Source organism: Pteronotus mesoamericanus, unplaced genomic scaffold (assembly GCF_021234165.1).
Source record: "Pteronotus mesoamericanus isolate MK-2021 breed Mesoamerican mustached bat unplaced genomic scaffold, CSHL_Meso_final contig_82, whole genome shotgun sequence".
NCBI classification, from domain to species: Eukaryota; Metazoa; Chordata; class Mammalia; order Chiroptera; family Mormoopidae; genus Pteronotus; species Pteronotus mesoamericanus.
In genome coordinates, this window is record NW_026555265.1 from 21307079 (window position 1) to 21328678 (window position 21600).

At 34.9% G+C, this 21600-nt stretch overlaps 1 protein-coding gene across 1 annotated transcript in view; it reads right to left on the reverse strand.

The window, feature by feature from the left end:
* Positions 1-21600, reverse strand: part of ROBO1 (roundabout guidance receptor 1) — a 390902-nt gene that overhangs the window by 18831 nt on the left and 350471 nt on the right. The window contains exons 20-24 of the mRNA XM_054585231.1: positions 19222-19376; positions 16403-16738; positions 14466-14573; positions 11719-11863; positions 8421-8669 (exon numbers count right to left, since the gene is read on the reverse strand). Coding sequence (XP_054441206.1) covers positions 8421-8669; positions 11719-11863; positions 14466-14573; positions 16403-16738; positions 19222-19376 — 993 coding nt within the window. The remainder of the gene's footprint in view (positions 1-8420; positions 8670-11718; positions 11864-14465; positions 14574-16402; positions 16739-19221; positions 19377-21600) is intronic.

Consider the following 21600-nt stretch of genomic DNA (forward strand, 5'->3'; position numbering starts at 1 on the left):
GTGAATCTAATTTGTTCAGGAAAAAACAAGTGGAAATCAGAGTACGTCTAATTTTTATTTTAAGTTGTAAGAAAGTTACCTCAAAACCATTCATTTTTAACCAAGCTGGTCTATGTTTTGATTGAAGTTTAACAGAAATATATTCAGCTATCTATAAGTCTCATGTTTTAGAATATGGGTGAAGTTGTTTAAAAGGGGGAAGTAATACTTACATTGGATAATTATTGATATCTTATTATCACCAAAGACAAGAGACATCAGTCCTGAAGCAGACTGTTCCATAAACACATAAAAACATGTTCCTTTCTCTTTCCTTCATCACCACCCCTACCATTTTAAGTGAACAGAATCATTCATTCATTTTGACTATAGACAGTAGAATTTCATAGGATTACAAAATTATACATTCAGCATATGATACAATTTCTTTTAGACTTTATTCTATTAAAAAAAGGCTAAGAGAGCCAAGAGCAATTTTTCTCTGAATTACTCATTTAATAGTTTCATTGAAAGTTATCAGCTATTTTCAAGTCTACTGCTATTATCATTATTTCACTTATCTGCTTAAAGGTATTTTTCTTGATGTCCTAGAATTAGTTAAGGACTGAATCTGGGGACAAAAGAAGGCAATATCCTACAACTTAAATTCACAGTTACCCATAACTTCTTTCAAATATGTCTCCACAGAACTGGACAACAAATAAATTAAAAGTAATTCTTCTACTACCATCCAACACCATCACCTAGACTGAATATAAGATAATTAAGAAGACAGAGGACATTTAGACATATTGGAAAGCAAGGTTTATGGAAAGAAGTTTTTCCCAGATGAGGAAAATTCCAAGAGATTAACATTTAAATTAGGAAAAGTACCTGAAAAAAGGGAAGAGATATAGTGATTTCTAGTCGGATGACGGCCTAGTCATCCATATCCCCAACGCTCCCTAGGCAAGGTCAGTGAGATGATACGGGGGTGAGGATATCATTGGACAGGGGTCACAACGCCACCTTATCAATTCGGGCTCCTGAGACGTAAAGAGGATAGATTCCACATACGCCTGCCAACCTGAGCACTAGTGTTGGAGGGCATGTGAGGTTAGGGTCTGGTGTCATCTGGTGACCCCCTTGGCTTGGCAGACTAGAAGAGGTACGAATGGCACTGACTGGCAGTCCACCTGAAGATGTGGCTAAATTGTTCAAGGACTACAAATGCCTAGAGACGCTTGCTGTCCAGGATTGAGTACTTCATCAGTGGAGTAGGTTGGTGCAGCCCTCTTCCCTCATCACCCTTATAAAATCCAAAGAGCAAGACAAGATAGAACAGTTGGTACAGCGAACCAAGAGAAGACTGGGTCCTCATCCAATCGCCCTTTTTACATTCCCTCTTTGTTGCCTTAGCACTTAGGACAACGCATCTGAAGAGGGAGAGGGAAGTGCCTAATAGCAGAACATGCCCCCTTACTCCATGCCACCATTGACAGACAGTTGCAATCTGTAAAGCATGTTTGAAGTACAGAGTTATGATTTTAAAATGAAAAGGACTGGATCTTAAATTAAAAGAAAGCATATAAACAAAATGATATAGGATCTGGTCAAGACCTAACAAGGGATCTATTAGAGATAGAAAATATAGTACAGTTTTTAGGGTGGGATGGCAGTTATTCAAAGAAAAATGTTTTGTGCTTTTTATCCCAATGAACCGAGACACTTCAATAAATGTTTTAACACAAATGTAAAAGCATTAATAACAAATGATTATTAAAATACTATGGCATTTATTAAGCACTTACTTTGTAACTAAGCATATTTTACAATGTTAACTCACTTAATTCTTACAATTTTCCAAGGTACTTTATTTATTATCATTTTACAGACAAAGATATTAAAATTCAGAAGAATTAGAGACCTTTTCAAAGTTCTCATACTAGTATGTATCAGCTTTAAAATTTAAGCTCACATTTCATTTCCAAGATCATGACCTGTCTTCTAGGAATGTTATTACATACACACACACACACACACACACACACGTACACACACATATGTATTTACATATATATACTCATATGTAATTATGTATGCACTATTTGTATATATAGACAAATAGTTCTTTAATATAATGTGCTATTTTTATTTGTGGGTGGTTTTTAATGCATCTGTGTGTGGCACTAGAAGAAAATAAAATGTGCTAAAGCTGAAGTTATTTAAGAGATTAAAATGGATAATAGTTTCAATATGGAGTGTGCTATACACAAAGGAGAACCTTTGTTTAATTTAAATTGCAATAAAATAGCATACTTAAAAGTCAATTTACAGTTCTTTGTCAGCCTGCACATCCAAAACACCACAAGAAATTTCTTCTTTAAAAGACATGTAAGACTTTTTAGTACAAAAAAGACTATTTGACCATCAATAAACGGATGTACAACAGCTAACCCCACTATGAAAGGATGCCAGCATTGTTGTACTTGGATAATTCACATTCTGTAGAGTAAAAACATCTTCAAGTTAAACAAGGGCTGACTTTTAACTATTACCACCCTGTGCAAATGCTGAGGGAAAAATAGAAAAATTTATTCAAACCATCTGTAAATAAGGCAATCCCAGGGAATGTGTGATAAACATGTATAGTTTGAAATATGTAATATATTCTATTTGAAAACAAAAAGCCACTTCACGATGCTGCACTCAAGTGGGACTTGCCACAAATGAACCTCAACGCTATAGATTCCTGTCCCACCACCCCCAGCTGAGGGGTTTCTGCATCTTCTGAAATAATGTACAAGTATACAACTGTGAATCACAGCCTTGCAGGCTCCTGCACAAACGATGCTTTCATAAACATGCTTAAGAAAAGAAGAGAATAATGACATTAATTTATGAGAGCAGGTGTTTAGATAGTTTATCACATACCATTTACCAGGTAAAAAGACAAAAGGGGGAAAATGCATACCTTTGAGGCTTTTCTTCTGAAACTGTTGTTGCTTTAACATTTTGTATAATAAACCATTACCAGGTTTATAAATAGATAAGGTATATAATCTGCTTTTGCCTTTTAACTTTTTTCCCTCCCAAGTATATCATATTCATTTTGTCTACATTAATAAAATAGAAGTACATTTCCTATTCCATACGTAAATGTAACTTTTACTTTTCAAGAGATTTTTACTAAATATCAGTTACAATAAACTCAACAGGACTAGACACTTTTTGAAACAATGTGTGTAAGTAAGTTTATTTATACTATTTTCACATTTATTGCCTGAAAGAGGAAAAAGATTCTTAGTACTTTGGGCCACTCAATTTATCTAGTTTCAGACAAAAATGCAATATCCTAGAAAGACACTAGCATGCCAGAACTGATAACCCACAATAATGCATCTGAAGTATTTATCTAATTATATATTGCAGTGTTAAAATGGTTTTAGTTCCATAATATCTTAATATAAATCACACTATTTATATATGTCCCTAATCAATAAACATGCCAATGCTCTTCTGGGATGAGAACCTGCCAGTCTCCCATCAAGAGAGGGAACTGCGTTCTAGACGACTAGATCTGGGTTGGGGGTGGGGGCCGGTGACTGCTGATCAATACAAAGGGGAAGAAGTGAGGCAATGTTAGAAACTCCGCTAAATAGATGGGTTCCTTGCCAGAAGGGACATATAGTCTAGTAGAAGAGACAAACAATTAATTAATTATGGAATGATAATGGAGTAGTCGCAAAGCCCCATGACAGAGCATGTCTAGGGTATTGTGGAAACCCAAAGACTTGGGTCCTATCTCAGAGTTGGGACATTATGGAAAGATTCTGTGGAGAGTATCTGCCACTTAATCTTAGATCTAAGAGCCACATAAGTGTTAGCTCGAAAAAAGAGAGGGGATCAATGTATTCCAGGAAGATGAGATGCATGTGGAGCGACTTCAAGGTGGGTGAGAACACTGGTCATTCCAGGAACTGCAAGAAACTTAGAGTGAAGGCAGCAGGAACAGCGCGGCGGGGAGTGGCAGTGGGTGAGAATGAGGAGGCACACAGGGCTCATATCACAAAGCGCCTTGATTGCTCTTAAGGAATCTTGCCTTTATTCTAATGGAAATGGAAAGCTATTGAGAGATTTTAAGCAATGGAGAGTCTTGATCAGTGTTGCATTTTAGGAAAATGCCTCTGCACAGTCTGCAGCAGGAAGATTAGATTGAACAAGGGGCACAGCTAGGCAACAAGCCCACTTATGGACCATTACAGTAATACAGGCAAGAGAAAGTGACTGTCAGAAGTAGGAAAGTGCCTTTATCACCAGAGATAGGGGTATCGCTGGAGTGATATGTAAGCCATAAAAATGTGTTGTAACGAGAACTTGGATATAAGAGTCTGATGCTCTAGAAAGAAATCTGTAGAGAAATAGCTATCTATTTTTAATGAGTGTGTCATCAGGAAAGTAGCAGAATGATGAGAAACAGAGTCATCTACTGATGGGGCAGGTATCCAAACAGCTCAAGGCTTTGAGAAGAGGTTTCACTCAAGGACTTAACTGGATATGGGAATTACAGCATTGCATATTGTATTGAAAAGGAAGGCATGGCTTACATGTACAACATCAAGAAACTGTTTAAATAAATTATAGTACACATTTGTTTTAACTGAGTATCTACATAAAAAGCTATTACATAGAAAAATACACTGTTCAGTGAAGAGAATAGCTTTTTATTAATATTGCATATCACAAATTGAAAGCAATATGAGTATGTAGAGAAACAAAAAAAAATCATTACTGAGATCTTAACAGTGATTGCTTCTGACTACATAGATCATTGGTATTTTTATGATGTCATTTTGTGTAACTTTATTTTCAAAAATTTCCATAGTAACCATGTAGATTATATCTTCATCATAAAACAAAAGTAATAGTATTTTGGTTTAATAGGCTACTTCTACTTCTACTTCTACTTTGGTTCATCTACTTCTTATTAGTGCCCCTTGTTATCTTCAGTAACAATTCTGGAAATACAATTCTCAATAACTTTCTAGACTAAAAAGAATACATTTTCAAAAAGGCTGAATTTGCCCTGGATGGTGTGGCTCCGTGCATTGAGCACTGGCCTGTGAACTGAAAGGTTCAATTCCCAGTCAGGGCACATGAGTGGGTTGCAGGCCAGGTCCCCCGTAGGGGGCCTTGTAAGAGGCAGCTGATATCTCTCACACACTGATGTTTTTCTCCCTCTCTTTCTTCCTCCCTTACCCTCTCTGTAAAAGTCAACAAATAAAATCTTAAAAAAATAAATAAATTAAAAGGCTGAATTTATTCAAACAGGATTTTAAGTGCAGGTACCCAATGCACTTCCCAATTATATATAATACATGTCCACATCAAGTTCATTTGAGCGTTCATTCTCCTAAACCAACAGAAGTTGGTCAACTCCAAAATTCTCTTGTATCAGGTTCCACTAATCAAATACTTACAGAAGAAAGCTCTCAGAACACAATGACAGGAGTAAAACATTAGGTCTTCCCTTAAAGAGCTTTAAATAGGGAAACCGAGATACAAATAGCAAATGCTAACTCAACTCAGAAACCGGTCAGTGTGATAGCAGAGCTGTGAATAGACCATTGTGAAGAATAAAGAAAAGGACTGGTTGATTCTGCCAGGCAATCAGAAGAAAGTTTCACAGAGGGGGTATATTTAAAAAGGGCTTAGAAAGATGAGAAGTGCTTGCCAGGCAATCAAAGAAACAGCATGTGCAAGACACATGTTCTTAGTGAGGATACTAAGCAAGTTGACTGTTTTGGTAATGGCCATGTGAGGCAAGAGTGGCCTGTCCCTCCTGCCAGCTCTGGGCAGCCTTCTGTGAGCTGGGAAGTGGCATTGTTGACCTGGATGTTGGTGAGATTAAAACAAATTCAGGGAATTTCCAACAGACTAATTAGAAAAGAGGGTATGTGGAGGAATTGTAAGGGAGGGTGGAAGTGAAGGGGGAAGGATTGTGTAAAGCTTTGAATACTGAGCTAAACAAAAAGGCTTTACTCTGAAGGGGGGGTAATAGTTACCACGCTTATGTATAAAAGAGGATAATTTAGAGTGTGGACAAAAAAAAAGGCGAGAGAGAAGAAATGTGAAGGTCAGTTCAAAGATGTGGCAGTATTTCAAGAGACAGAGATTGAGAGTCTGCCCTAGCTCTATACCAATGTTAACAAAGGAACAAAATCAAGAGATATTTTGGAGTTAGATTAAAGGGACTGGAGAATAATTTAACTTGAGGAATGATAAGAAGACAATGGAAAAAATTAAAGAGTAGGATAATTAAGTTGGTTTAAAAACGAGAAGGGTATTTTTTTGTGTTTTTGCCTATTTCTTTGGCTATTTTATTTTTAATATATCAATCAGATAAATAATGGCTGATAATTCTAAATAAGATAGCCACAAAGGAGGAGAAAGAACACATTTGAAATGCCAAGTGCAAAGGCAAAGAACTTGGTTTTGGACATGTGCAGTCTGAGACGTCCAAGTGAAAATACCAGAGTGTTCAATAATATTATAATAGGTTTGCACACTGATGGATGATGACTAGAATAGTGGGGTAATCACATTGCAAGGTATAAATATGTCCAATCACTATACTGTATACATGAAACTAATATAACCAAAAAATATTATGTATCAACTATACTTAAACAAATTAAAAAAAAACAAAAAAAGAAAGAAAATATCACAGTGGTGCTCAATAAAAAGGGCTAGGCTGGCTGAATGAATTCGAAAGCCATCAGAATATAAATAATAGTTGAACCAAGTGATGTTGTGATAGCTTAAGGGTAAGGACAGTAGGGAATTTATATTTGTTCACTACTTACCCTGCTTCAGATACTTTACATACACTATCTCATTTATCCTCACAATAACTTATAAAACTACGATCACTGCAGAAAGCTTAAGTTTAATAAAGATGGAGAAGCTTTTAAATTGATCACTAGGAGGCTACTTTCAGTTGAAGGATGGAAGCCAAATAATAGTGGCCAGATGCAATGGATGGAGGTGTGAATGGGAATTGGGAAGACAAGTGATTAAACAAAGTGTAGAAGGAAAGAATAAGTAGAAGGGGTTAACAGTGAAGAGAAAGAAGGGTTTATGAAGAGGAAGAGGCTGGAAAGTCAAGATAGGTAAAGGAAAACCAAGTTTTTTAATTGTTTCTGAGCACATAAGGAATGATATAAGGAACAGAAAGAAAGAGGCTTGCTAAGAAGAAATGGGTACCAACTGTAACACAGAAGGGAATGGTGAGGAAATAGCTAATTGGAGAAAAGGAAAGAAGAATGCTATGGTACTTCAGAACTAATAGCACCTCTAGCCTCTCATTTGCTTTGAATAGGAGAGGCAGCAATGGTCTCGACCTTAATGAAAAAGGAGATGTCTTATTTGTTCTCAATTTTCATGAAGTTCCATGGCTTAATAATATTAAAATCTCAATGTATGACAATCCAGTTTCTCCTTTTGTCACATAGAAATTTTAACTACTTTCATTTTACAAAATATATGATTTGAATTTGGTAATAACCTCTTACTGATTAAACAGTTCATAAACATTGCAAGTTCTATTTTAATCAACAAAATTCAAGCAGCATAAGCCAGAATTTCTTATTCTTTCAGTAACACTGAAGGGAGATCTTCTGAGGGAAATAATATACTCAGTTTCAGTTGATATTAGGAATACAGAAAGTAATATGTATAATATAATGTGTCAAGGGCAATAAAATAGTACAAACAAAATCATCAACAGTAAGAGAAGAGCTCAGATGATGCAGTATTAGCTTTTATGTGGAAGAAATAGTGAAGTATTTGTATATAGCAGATATGTATTGGTTGGCAATATTAAACATGTAAGTTAAAAAAAGCCTAACACACACAAATTATTTAGTAACTTGGACAGAAGGCCTCCACCCTAACATCTCAATCAAAATACAGGTACATGAAGTCAACACAAAATGAATATACCAAACTCATTCTTCTGCAACATTAGGGAACAAATCATTCTGTGGACTTAATTTAAAAAGACAGGAGAAAAATCTATTTTCCACAGACGAAATGCATAAGGAAAACTAAAATACAAAAACACTTGCTATCGATAAAATGTTACAAGATTAGTAAACCATATATTTACTACATAATCGCCATGTGTTTATAAATGCAATTATCATAAGTGGGTGAATATTAATGCGCATTATTTTATGCTTGCAAGTTCACTGGGATCAATTTACTTAATGCTCTGGTCAACAATATTACTTGATATGTTAATTACCAGGGCTTACTGAGTGATGATCCTGGAAAAAGGCTCATGTGACATGGAAATGACTTCTGTAACAGCATTCTGCAAATGTCACTTAGGAGTGGAAATTACCTGATACTAGCACAGAAAGCTAGTGACAACATACCTCCTGTCGGGTTGGTGCTGCATGTGGCCAATCTCCTCTGGGCAATCCTGCAACATGGGCTGGAGCTCCTCCTGTGGGGAGGGGGTCAGGGTGGCCGTGGACTGATGGCTGTAGGACACGGCAGCTGGAGAAGAAGCCGCTCCTCGTACAGGGGGTGTGGGGCCGCGTTCATCTTCCTCCTCTTCTAGCTCGTTTTGCTGTAAATACATCCTTGCCGGTGGCACCGGGCATGACATTTCCTGGTCATAGCTAAAACAGAGTATAAAGATACTGAGATTTACTTCAGGTCATTCAAGTATACTATTTGTATAGTTAATGGAGTATCAACCCTGAACTGTTTCTTAAATCTGAATGTTTTGGGACCCATTAAGGACGTATTGCTAAAAAAAAAAAAAAAAAAAGTTTATCAGTGCAAAGGCTTGTGAATTGCTATATATACATTATACATTGTATGTTTTATAAATAAGATTTTTTCTTTGGGAGATTACAATATATGTTGGCCTTTTATAGGCTCTTAGACATCATGCAATAAAAAATCCACTTGTTCTTAGAAGTCAGGCAATAAAAAAAGCTACTTAATGAAGTTTAACTTATTACTTCTAAAATGTGTTTGATGTATTCCCTCCCTCCTACTCAACATGATCTCTGAAGGACAACTGAGAGATGGTCTTCCACGTGACCCAAAAATAAGGCACTAAACTCTTAAAAAATTACTCTTGATCAGAGAGAAATATATTACGAGACCAATTTATTTAATCCAGTACAATTTACTTTTACTTTAAAATTATGACACAAAACTCTCTCTTTATTTGAGCACAAAACAAAATAGTTGGATTACACTTAGGATAATGAATGAGAAGCACAATAAATAAAGTATTGACTAATAAAATGCCTGTTACTCCTCTCATAGAGTTACATGGAAGCTTTCGATGGATCTGGAAGGCATGCATGCCTTTGTCTTTTCTCCGACCCCAGTGCATATGGCTGTTGATTAGAATGGCACTGATTTACTGCATTATACACACTATGCTCTTGTTACTCCTCTCTCTAGTTCATTTTTCACCACCTGTTTTGTTTAACTGAACTCAGGAAAGTTGAGCATAATGTAGCATGAATTCTTTGTATCTTCTTTTACTTTATTAATCCATCATCTTTCTTGTGTCCACAAATAACAGAGCAATTTGTTCATTCATCCAAACTAGAAACCTTGTACTTGTCTTTGAATTATTTTTCTCTCTTCTCCTTCAAAGTGTTCCTTAGTTTATCTCTCATCTATCTCTAAAAATTCCTTAGAATATATTCCTATTTTTAAACGTGTTGTTAAATGCTACTACAATAACTTTTTAATCAATCTCTTTGCGTCCAGTCACTCACTCTTTCTTCATCCTCATATTGCTTCCAAAATTACTTCGTTATAATACACATCACTCCCAGGTCATTCATTTACTCTGAAGGAATAAACGATTCTCATTGCCCAGAAAATACAATCTAAGTGCAAAACAAGACATTCAAGTATTTGCATATCTGGCTTACATTTGCCTCCCCAGCTTCCTCTCATTGTCTACCATGTGTTTCATGTTAGTTCTCCAGGAGTCCACATCTCTGTGTGGTCCCAGTGTCCATTAAACCCCTTCATTTGATCAAGAACCTTCTCATTTGTCAAAGTCAAGGACAAAAGCCAGCAGACCAGGAGACCATCCTTCCCAGTTAGACTCAGTCTTTCCCTTTGGAGCACAGTTGTGTCTACTGCAGTTGTTTTTTAAACTATATCCACTTATTTCATTTTAGTCCTTGTTAGTTTTTTTTTTCTTTTCTTTTTGGTGGACTAAGATTCTACTTAATGTTGTTATCATGGCCTAGAAAATGAATTTTTTAAAGTAGTCACATCTCACTATTTGCAGATCCCACATTAGCAAATTCACCTATTTGCTAAAATTTATTTGTAACCCCAAAGTCAATCACAGTCAGTCAACAGACATGTGCAGAGAAGAAAAAATATAAGCCAGGTGATGAGTACATTACTAGCAGAGTTCAAACAAGGCAAACTTTGCCTTCTTGCTTCTGCTATCATACGGTAAACAAGTGTCCTTTTCACGGTCTGTATAGTGCCACATTGTTCTCTGTCTTTTTATTTGATTTGCATTGGTGACTTCCTTGTTTAAAATGGCCCCCAGTATAGTACTTTCATGCTGCCTAGTGTTCCTAAGCAGAAAAAGGCTGTGATGTGCCTTAATGGAGAAAATATATTAGATAAGCTTTGTATAGGAATGACACATAGTGCTCTTAGCTGTGAGTTCAATGTTAATTAATCAACAATACATATTATGATGTCTTTAAACAAAAACAAACATAAAACAAGTTAGGTTTGGATTGGTTGACAAAAATGGGATCAGAGGCTTGCAGCAATCCAATCTTGTATTTTCCCTAGGAACGATGACTTAGTATTCAATAATAAAGTGATCGGAAAATAAAAGTACAGAGGCTTTGTTTCCTGGCATAGTTGGAAATATAAAACTATTTCGTGTGTCTGTGTCTGTGTGTCTAGCTTAGGTGTATAGAATGAAAGAAGAATGTATTTCCATGACAGTCACTAAAAAGACTGCATTTCAGGTAGATTTTGCAGGCTTTATTTTCATTGTTGTTATTTTTTTTTATGCCCAGTGAGAGGGGAGGTGCCACGTCCAGTTCAACTGAATCTGGGGTGTGGACGAAGCATACTAACTCTCTAACTGTTGTCATGTGGACTATTCACATTTGTTAAATCCTTGTGAGAGACAATTCGGTCAAGTTTACATACCTATAGTTTTCAGCATAAAGTGATACCAAAGAACAGTTTTCAGGATTCTATAGCTATGGCATAAACCCACAAAGCTATTTTATGAACATTCAGGGATATGCAGCAGAAGTTCTGAGATTTGAAAATCATAAAAATCTTATATATATTATAATATATATATGTGATCTCATTGTATATTCATGCTTATATAAGTAAGTTGTATGTATATAATGTAAAATATAAAAATATGTATATGTAAATTGTATAAGTGTGTTTGTGTATATATTCATGATTCGTGATTCTTGGTTTTCAAAGAAGCTTTGAAGGCACAGACTCCTTTTTTTGGCAGCACAGAGGTGGATTTTTAAGTCCTGCTGACCTATCGATAGTGTTTTATTTGGAGGCACATATTTGTGGACCTTAGAAATCAGTCTTGCGTGGGTGATCTAGTTTAACAATTACTTAACATGGGTTTAAGAAATCATATTATTCCACTTACATTTTTTCTGAAATTCCTCTTACCTTTCATCTACAGAGAGACTGTACTCTTCACTGTTGCTGTGAGGAGGAGGATGCGCCGGGGGAGGAGGAAGCAGGTCTGCCCAGTTCATGCCGCCCTGTTTAGGGACTTTGGGTGTTCTTGCCCCTTTCTTGTGCCCTTGACTCCCTTGGAAAGAGTTAAAATTCAAGAATTTTATTTCTGGTCTTTGAAATTTTTCTATTATCCATGGGTTAATTACTTTCTGTAAATATGATCTTATAATTCGTATATAGAGAGACAAGCACACTTTTCTTCATTTTAAAAAAGAATTTTGTACAATAGAAGACGGGCACTTGAACAGCAAAATAAATAGAAAAAAGAAATAAAACCATAAATGAATTTTACAAGTTATATCATTAATAGTGATCTTCTTACAGCAATTAATTGCACTATGGATTATCATCTAAAACAAATGAGCTGTAGACATATTTTCTGAAGTTCTTTTCCATTATTTAATTACTGGAACTTAAAATACAATATGATACAGATACGATCTATTAGAGTTCCACTGTTGCATTAAATCACTGAATATATATAATTTGTACTTGTCCATTGAAATGTTTTAGGCACAATGAAATTACTAGTTTTTGTCACAATGGCAGGTGCAGATGAAAATAATTGCTGAAGAACTAATGTAACTAACAATAAAAGAAGCATAAAGTGATTCTTAAAAAAGGATTGAAGTATATTTAACTACTGTTTCTATAAAATTATTGCTTAGAGTAAAATGATGTTCTTTGCACATTCTTAGAAATTGGAAATAGCCCAATTATTCAAGTGTCCCAGTGTTCGTGTTGTAGATTTGGCATATTCTTTAAATACAGGGAGCTGCACATTTTAGAGTATGCATTTTAAAATAACTTGGGTCAAAAGCTGTTTTGAGATAAAAATTGCCTTTATTATTCTCCTCCAATATGATACGCTTTACGTAAATTATAGACAATAATTCTGTAATTATTTTTTCATATGATCCCTTAAATTCAGTGAATTGTCTTGGTTTTTTAAATTTTTTCTAACCTCTCTGAATCAGCTCCAAGTTACATGGGTATGAAAAAGGATCATATGAGCCTTCTGTTTTGAAGTTACTGGGGAATTTTCAGTAAAAGGGCAGTGTTCGTTAAGCCAGACGCTCTTGCACTGGTATGTGGTTGAACCCAGTGTGGGCTGAGGGAAAGGCTGTCAATAAATTATGATTGTCAGGCCTCTGCTTGTGCCTTAATTCTCCCTTTCTGTACTCCGTTGTCCTATACTGGAATGGCTGAGCACACACTGTGGAGCTGATTATATCTCATGCCTTCCTCTCGATTTCCTGGCACACATCTACTCTAGCAAAACCATCCATCTTCAGACCCAATGTTACAAATCTCTCCTACACCTCATTTGCTTGCTTCCTTCTCTCCCCTAATTACTACCATATTTCACATTTTTGTATCTTTTCATCAAATATTCTCAGAATACATAATAATAAATAGCAGCAGGACATCAGGATCTAGGTATGAAAGCTGAGGGGTGGAGAAAGTCAATTGACTATTAATAACCTAGAGTCACATTTTCCCATTAAGTTATGATTTTCTAAGTGGCTACGAATTCAAAAATGAAATGGCATGAGATATCAATATTAACATATTTCCTATGGCTTTCATAAGAGCATGTCTTTGAAAAAAATTTTAATTCAGGGTTTACTTGAAAAAAACAAAACAAAAAGCATTTGATAAGATTTTAAATGTTAAAAAAATTAAACAACATATGGTAGAATATGAGTAGGTCTAAAAAATAAAAAGCTATTTCTAAGCTTCTTTAGTTCAAATATGAAAGAACACAGGGGAGAAAATACCACATCATCATGCCTTAGTCAAGGAAAGATGAGAAAATGCAAATGACATATTCATTACAAAAGAGGGGTAGAGACACTTGGCCAAAACTACCTAGCAACAGTCTTAGTCCAGACGCTCAGAAGTGATAGTTCTACCCTGTCCTGAGGAAACATAATAGAGTCAAGATCAATTGGTTTTGTTCTCACTGTGGTGTGACTTGCCACACTTTAGTTCTAATAATGAACTGCCTTTAATTAGAAAAACAGGGCTTAAGTACCAGCAAGATCCCATCTGCAGCCCCTACCAGGAAAACAGCTGGCAAACAGCTGCGACAGCATTAAGACCACAGGGAAGAGGCTTCAATGAGGTTTTTGAGGTGCTTGCAGACTTAAGTTGGGTGATTGCTTTATGATGCTTTAGAGAAAGAATTGACGGAGTAGGGAGATTATAAACTGAGGCTGGCTCCTATTGTACCTAGATCTTACCTAGATCTCATGATACTCTCTCTGAGGCTTTTGATTCTGCCTGCGTCCAAATTTTCTGTGCTTTTATAGTCTTGTTTCAAATGGTAACATTCAGCAAGTTAACTATATGTGCAACATTTTTTAGTTTGGCCGGGGCTGGGGAATGGTGAGGAACCTTTAAAGACTACTTCATGCTTCTGGCTTTACTACAGCTCCTCAACAAGGAGGAAAACAAGATCCTCGATCTTTGTTACAAAACAGAACATAAACAGCCCTTCAAGTTGCAGGGAAAAACAGTCCTTCAAGTTGCAGGGAAAAGATCCATGCCTGGATGAGTCAAATTATACAAAGTGGCAGAAATGTCATATACACACATCAGTTTATTAGCATTCAATTCATAATCTTGGAATGCACCATATTTTGCAAGAAAATGTTGACTCCCTTACTTACCAGATGTGCTACTGCCCCGGTCAGAACTATTGTAGGATCCTCCTGTATTCTGGTCATATGATTGGTTGTATGGGATAGTTGGAGGAATTGTGTCATTTGCTCGATAATCTAGATATTTTGGATAAAAAAATCAAACATTTATTTTCTCTTTGGGGCCCCAATCATTTGCCAACAATTAAGCTTTAAGTCATCATGTTGACCACTTGCTAAGATGTATGTAAGTGTTCTGGAGGAGAAGTCAGGAAAAAATAAAGATCTTTAAACATGTCTTCTTTAAGATTTATAAAATACAAATTCTTTGCATCCTCTTCTTTACATGAAATAGACTAAACATAGATGTGAGCAAGTCCTATGAGAGACTATTTCTTCTCTTTAAATTATTTATAAATCAGCTATGACAGAAATCAGATTTGCTTAACTTCTTATCTTTATAAATATAGTAACAAAATCATTTTAACAATAAGAAATCAGGAAAATCATGATTTGAATCATAAAAAAATAAATAAAGTCAAAAAACTAAAACTTGTCAGCAAGATTATATCTAATAAAAATATATCTGTGATAAGAAAACAAGGCATTTCAATCTGCCACAGAAGCAGAAGGGAAAATCCAAATGATAAACTCACCACTGGAATGTAATGAGTAATAATCTGTCAGTCTAGTTGCATGCCAGATCTTTATTATATTTTGACATACCAAGTCTGTTTACAAGTAGTATAAACAATAAATCAGAGCTCTAAAATATTTGTACAGAGGGTTGCCAGACCTTTCCCAAGTCCACAGTAAAGCCCTACACTATGGAACAATAACGTAACATGGTTTGAATTCCCACTGTAAACGCCATGATTACAGAACAGTCCTATTCATCTTTGTCAGCCTTTGTCATGAACTTGTCCAAGAATCTTAATAAATATTTATTGAATTGGATTATGCCAATCAACTGTGTTCTTAAATTGAGAAAAAAGCAAGATGCATGGATTATTAAATTAAAACATACAACACTAACTTAATCAAACAAAATAGTGGGCTTAAGCTATCTTTTGTAATGTCTAACTGTAATCTGTTTTATTTTTTGAAAAAAGAGGTTCCAACTCAAGCCTAACTAAAATAAATCTATGTCTCTATCCACAATAAAATGTTACCTTTTACCTGGACACCTATACAAAATTACCCAATCTATTCAAAGTAGAACGATCCCTTTTTCTTTGTGGTATAACTTTGCAAATCATGTTATTAAAGCAGTAGCCTGAAGGACTACAAAGAAATCAAATACCAGTCTCTTCAAACTCACACATATTACAATAGAGGAACATTCCCCTCTGGCCATAAAAATACCATTTTGCTGCGACAAGTTAACACTAAACTCAATTTATTTCAGGTTCTATCCTGACAGACTTCAATCAGGTCAACCAAAGAAACTCAGGTTTTTGAAATCATACAGTGCAGCAGTCTTAGTAACCACTGAGGTGAGAGAGATGCAACAAATTGAACCACTTCTCTAGTTCAATTTAATTATTTTTCTTCAGTTTGCTATAAAAATGTCATTCATTTATATGACCATATAGAAGCAATTATCTTCCATCGCTGAGTGGAAAAATGGGACAGTCTATTTATTTAAAATGTGTGGTATTGTGACGGTTGTACATCTGCCTTATGAATAAAAGATTGTCCTAAGCAATCCCTCACCTACGATTAAATTTAAATTAATCTCAAAACCATTTGAAAATACTTATATTTATTTTAAAATCAATTTCCAAGGTTATTGTTGTGCTAATTAACTCTTTGACACTGGAAATTTTGAGACCAAAGAAATAGGAAAACCTTGGTAACAAAAGAAAGGCTTCACTTACAAGTGCCAGACAAGTTTCAGCACATAGGGCGGAAGGGTTAAGGGTACCGATGTAGAAAAGGATGGGAAGGAAGGCAAAGCACTTCACCTTTGTTCAGCTTGTTTTGCTCCATGATGTTGTACTGAATGGGTGCCACTTCCTGTTTCTGCTGTCCTGGTGGTTTCCAGTGCTTCTCGCTGGAGTCTCCGCTGCCATTGTTCATGTTGTTGCTGAGGTTTGACTGGATGAGCTGGGTGGTGGCGTACGGAGTGGGCTGCCCTGATGGATTGACAAAACGCCCATCCTTCAGATTTGGGCTATTGAAGGTTTTCATCTCATTGATTTTGTTACTAAGGTCCACATCACCATAAACAGTTGACTCAGGGAGCATCAGATTGGTTTGTTTGTTATCCAGTTGGTTGTTATAATTTGCTATACAATCAGCTATGTGTAATGGAGAGGAAAAGGAAAAAGTCATTCTCCATGGTTATTCGTTTTAAATTTCTTTGTAAGTAGCTTTGTGAGTCACAGTAAAATTGTTATGTAAAGAATAGGCTTAAATAAGATCAATGAAAAGGGCCAAGTATTTACTTCCTAAAGAAAACAATTAAAAATTGAGGAAATAAGAGAGGACAACAGAATTTATGTAGAGACTACTTTGAACTTCTGCTAGTTCTATGTAGTAGATAATCCGTCCAATTTATGAAAATTTTTAACAACCCCATTAATATTCCACCAAAATAAAATATATATGAATATCTTTCTGTGTCATAATTGAAATTTTCTTATCTGGTGTTATTGAACTATTTGAAGCTGCTGGTTAGCTAATGAAGAAACAGAACAAAGCACATAAGTTCAGAATCCAAACAAAGAAAAATGAAACAAAAACCTCTGCCTTCCTATCAAAGAACATGAGATTTAAATATTTTATAAAGTACGTCTACTCAAAAGATATGAGGAACAGAGGAGTGATAGTAAATAGTGCTCAGGAAATTTTTATTAGTTCTCTTGGTTATGACGATAGTCATTGTAAGGGAAAGATGTTAATCAGTTTTTCATGGTTTTATAATGATACCTCGAGAATAACAATATTGATGGCAAAATGAATCATAAGTTACCAGGGTAATTAAATTAAATAAAGCCTGAAATAATATCTACTATGTCTACTAACTGAATTTCCTACTGATTTTCCCTTCATTGAAATATTTGAGAATGGAGTAACTGATACACATAAATATTTAAATCCTGCAGTTAAAAATATTAAAAAGGCAGGAAAAGTAAAATCATGATTTAAATTTAAAACATTTTAAAATAAAATAGTAGTGAGGTTACAATAGTAAAAGTACCATTATGTCATTCCTGCAGTTCACCGTGGCACCAACATTAACAGGTCACCTGGAAGGTTTGGTTTTCAACAGGATAGCTTAAGAAATGTTGGCATGGTTGTTATTACGGATGTAAACATGAATATAATCTTAAGAAAATTTGCAATCCCTTTATAATACTGAATTCAAATACTTGGTATTTCACTATGTGATCAGGGAGCAGAAATATTTGATTCATCTGGGCTTTAGTAATTCTAATTTCTAATTTCTAGGTACTAAATTTTGTGTAATAGTGGTTAAGAAATATTATTAAAGGTCATATAGATTTGGCAATCTCATTTTTCTTCCCCGGTCCTAATTGAGTGCTACTCAATAGAACTTTCTGAGATGATGGCCATGTTCTACTCTGAGTTGTTCACTACAGTTGCCACTAGCCACATGTGGCTACTGCGCACTTGATTGTGGCTAATAAGAATGAAGAACTGAATTTTAAATTATACTTAATTTAATTTAAATTCAAATCATCGCCTACAGCCAGAGGCTACCATATTGGACAACACAGCTCTACATATAAATTTAAATAAGTATTGTCTTGTTTTCTCTCCAATATAGCTCTGCACAGTCTTTCTTTTATTTATAATTATGTGAGCATCTATCTGTCTGGACAACTAGAATATGGATCTCTGGAGAACATGGACTTGGTCACATGGAAACATTATATTCATATCCATATCCAATGGGACTTCTTTCAAGGTTAGACTTACTGATTATACTATGATTGTTCTTTACAGTATATAACATCTTTACTTAAATGCCATCTTTTATTTCCCTGGTCTTTAACCCAATGGGATATTTTACTTTTATAGTCATATAATCTGATTCCTTATGATTGTTTTAATATTTCCTGAATGTTGAGGGTTTTTAAAAAAATAAAAATCATTTGCAATATTTTGTTAATTTTTTCAAATACTGCATACTATACATCCATGTCTTAGCATGAAATGTGAGCAAAGTAATTTACTTACACATATTTCTGAACCAAAAACACAAAGTACAAAATAAATGTATGCATACACATCTGCAAAAGATACATATATATATGTTCTCAGAATTTATATCTGTACTATAAAAATGTGATTTTAAATTGCAGTTAATTTAAAATTTTCATTATTGTTGAACAATTTTTATTATTACTGCTATTGAAGAATTTGGTTTACTCAAACTATAGATTTATTGACATTCTGATGTTTTATTGTTCAACTTTTGAAAAGAAATAATAGCAATTAAAAATTTTATGCACAACATTCTTATAAAGATGAAAACTTTTACATACTTTCATTTTTCTTAATTTGCTTCATAGTCTGGGGTGTATAGTCTCCATTCTCCCATCACATACTGGGAAACATTTTTGTGAGAGAGTGAAGTATGGAGATACAGATAGGAAAAAAATAAGCAGGATAGACTGCTAAACAATAGTCAACACTTCATGAAAATGTTGATCAAATTTTCCTTTCCAATGTAGAGAGAGGAAAAGAAACTTATCTCCTTGTGCCTAGTTCCTTACAATGCACAAATTTATCACTGTGTCTTGGGGCCTCTAACCTGGACGGCTGTAGGTGGTCAGGTTGCTGTCGCTGTTCCCACTGCCAGCTGTACAGCAGTTGATGGAGCAGTCATTGTGATTATTACCAGTATTAGGCCATGTGTCTGCCAGCCAGGGCTGTGCAGCAGGTTCACTGATGTTGAGAAGTCCTGGCCTAAAGAAAAAAACATATACAGTGAACAAATAATATTTCTTATTCACTGTTCCAGTGAATTCTTAATTCCATTATTCTCACCAAAAATTTGGTCAGCTATACAGAATGACACTATTATCCCTCTTATTTTACACACAAGACAACTGTAGTTTTATGGGATGTGCCTCAGTTCATATAATTTGGTAAACTGGCAATGTTGTGTTTCAGACTTAAAAATACTATTGTGTTATTAGAAATGCTCTACTCCACCTTTAATCACAGTGACTAAAAGTCAAACATGGAATCTAAAAATATGGATACATATTTTTTTAGTGTTTCAGTGACTTAAATAATACCATAGTTAAGACAGTTTACATTTCTTCATTTTTGACCCCTTAAAAAAATCATGATTCTTCTCTTAATTTAAAAAAATGGAACAAGCTCCTCACTTAGACAGTGGATTAGAGTAAGAACATTTGCATATTTTTCTTCAAAATCATGTTTCATAAATAGTGAGCTTGGGGCTCTGACATTTTGCAGAGCCTCATCAATGTTTCAGTGAACAGTTCTTTAAGCTTGTCATTATTTTCTGATGGGGACAATGTAAAATGCATAAATTCCTATATAAACAAAGGAAAGCTACTGAATTAAACCTGAAAAAACAAAGATGTTCACTATAAAAAAATATTAGTGCTCATGATTTTTTTGTTTGTGCATCCGTTTGTTTTAGCACAACAGATGTTAATCCTCTCTCACTGTGTGTTGAGAATGCAAAGCGTATCAGCCAATTATTAATGGAAGCCCTGGACCACCAGTGTCCAAGATGCTAAATGGATTCCAAGAAAGGCGTTTCTGATGTCCTTTTTCAACACTGACTATATTTGGTACCTCAGCAGCGGAGGTGATGATGCATCATGTGCTGCCAGACCCACAACAAATAGGCTGGGACTCCAGGCTCCACAAAGATTTTCTTCATGGTTTCTTTTTCTTTTCTTTTCTTTCTTTCTTTTTTCTTTTCTTTTTTTTTTTTTGGTTTAAGTGCAATACACATGCTTCTCATTTACCTGGGAAACAAGAATCTGACATTCCACTCTCCAAGATTCCTATTCTGACATAGTCAACTGAGAAAATTTACTATGCAAATGATGGTTGTTTGAAGAATAATTCTCTTCAAATGAAGAATATGGATTTATAATTTATATATCTATCTACATGTAAACATATATGTATATAAGTAATAAAAATGAATATTTACTCTTCACTAACAATGTGTGAGGCATTGTTCTGAGGTCTTAACAAGTACCGACTCATTTAACCCTCACAAAATTTCTACAAGGTAGTTATTATTATTATCCAAATTTTACTGATGAGGAAACCAAGGCACCTGAGAGAGGTTAAGAAACATGAACATGGTTATACAAAGTGAGTGAATGGCAGACCTGGGATTCAAACCCAAGTAGTCTGGTTCTAGAATATACATTCTAATCTGGAATGCAATAAACACATACATTGGAGTATGCTGAAATTTCCTCAAGCCCTCAAGCATTCTTGATAAAAGAAAGAGTGAAGAAAACTGTCTGGAGTCTTGAAATTCACAAAAAAAGCTGTTAAAATGGAGCAAACTTCCGATTAAATTATTGAATAAAAACATTCTTTGAAGAGCAACGTTGCTGAGTTGTTGAAATTTAAAACATTAAATGCAAGTTATATCACAGATATTTGGGACCTTTGAAATAAATGTTAGTTTCAGCAAGTCTGCATCCATTAATCTTTTGCTTTCCTTATTTTATTTTCTCTTGAACTTAAACTATGTGTCTTATCACTACAGAAGTTATTACAAATAAATCTCCATATCTGACACTGTAGAGATATTACAGTATGTTTGAAGTATGGGTCGAGTGGAAATTTTCCACAGCCTGTCTTACATGTTTCAAAAGGAAAAGACAAAATTTTTATGCTACTATGATTCTCTACTAAAGACACTTTGAAACATTTGAAAGTTAATGTTTTGCTATCATCATAGGCAGAAAGCACTTTTCCTATCTATGGGTGATTTCCAACAGGAAGTAGGATTAACAACTCACATCCTGGTTCTCAGTTTAGACTTGCATTTGGAATGCTAATTATTTAGGGAAGAAAGTTAACCATGATTACCAGCTCCTATGAATCTTAAAATGTCATGTGAGTATTTCAGAGGTCTTTGAGGAAATCAAGATCACATGCAGCTACTCTGACAAGGGTGTTA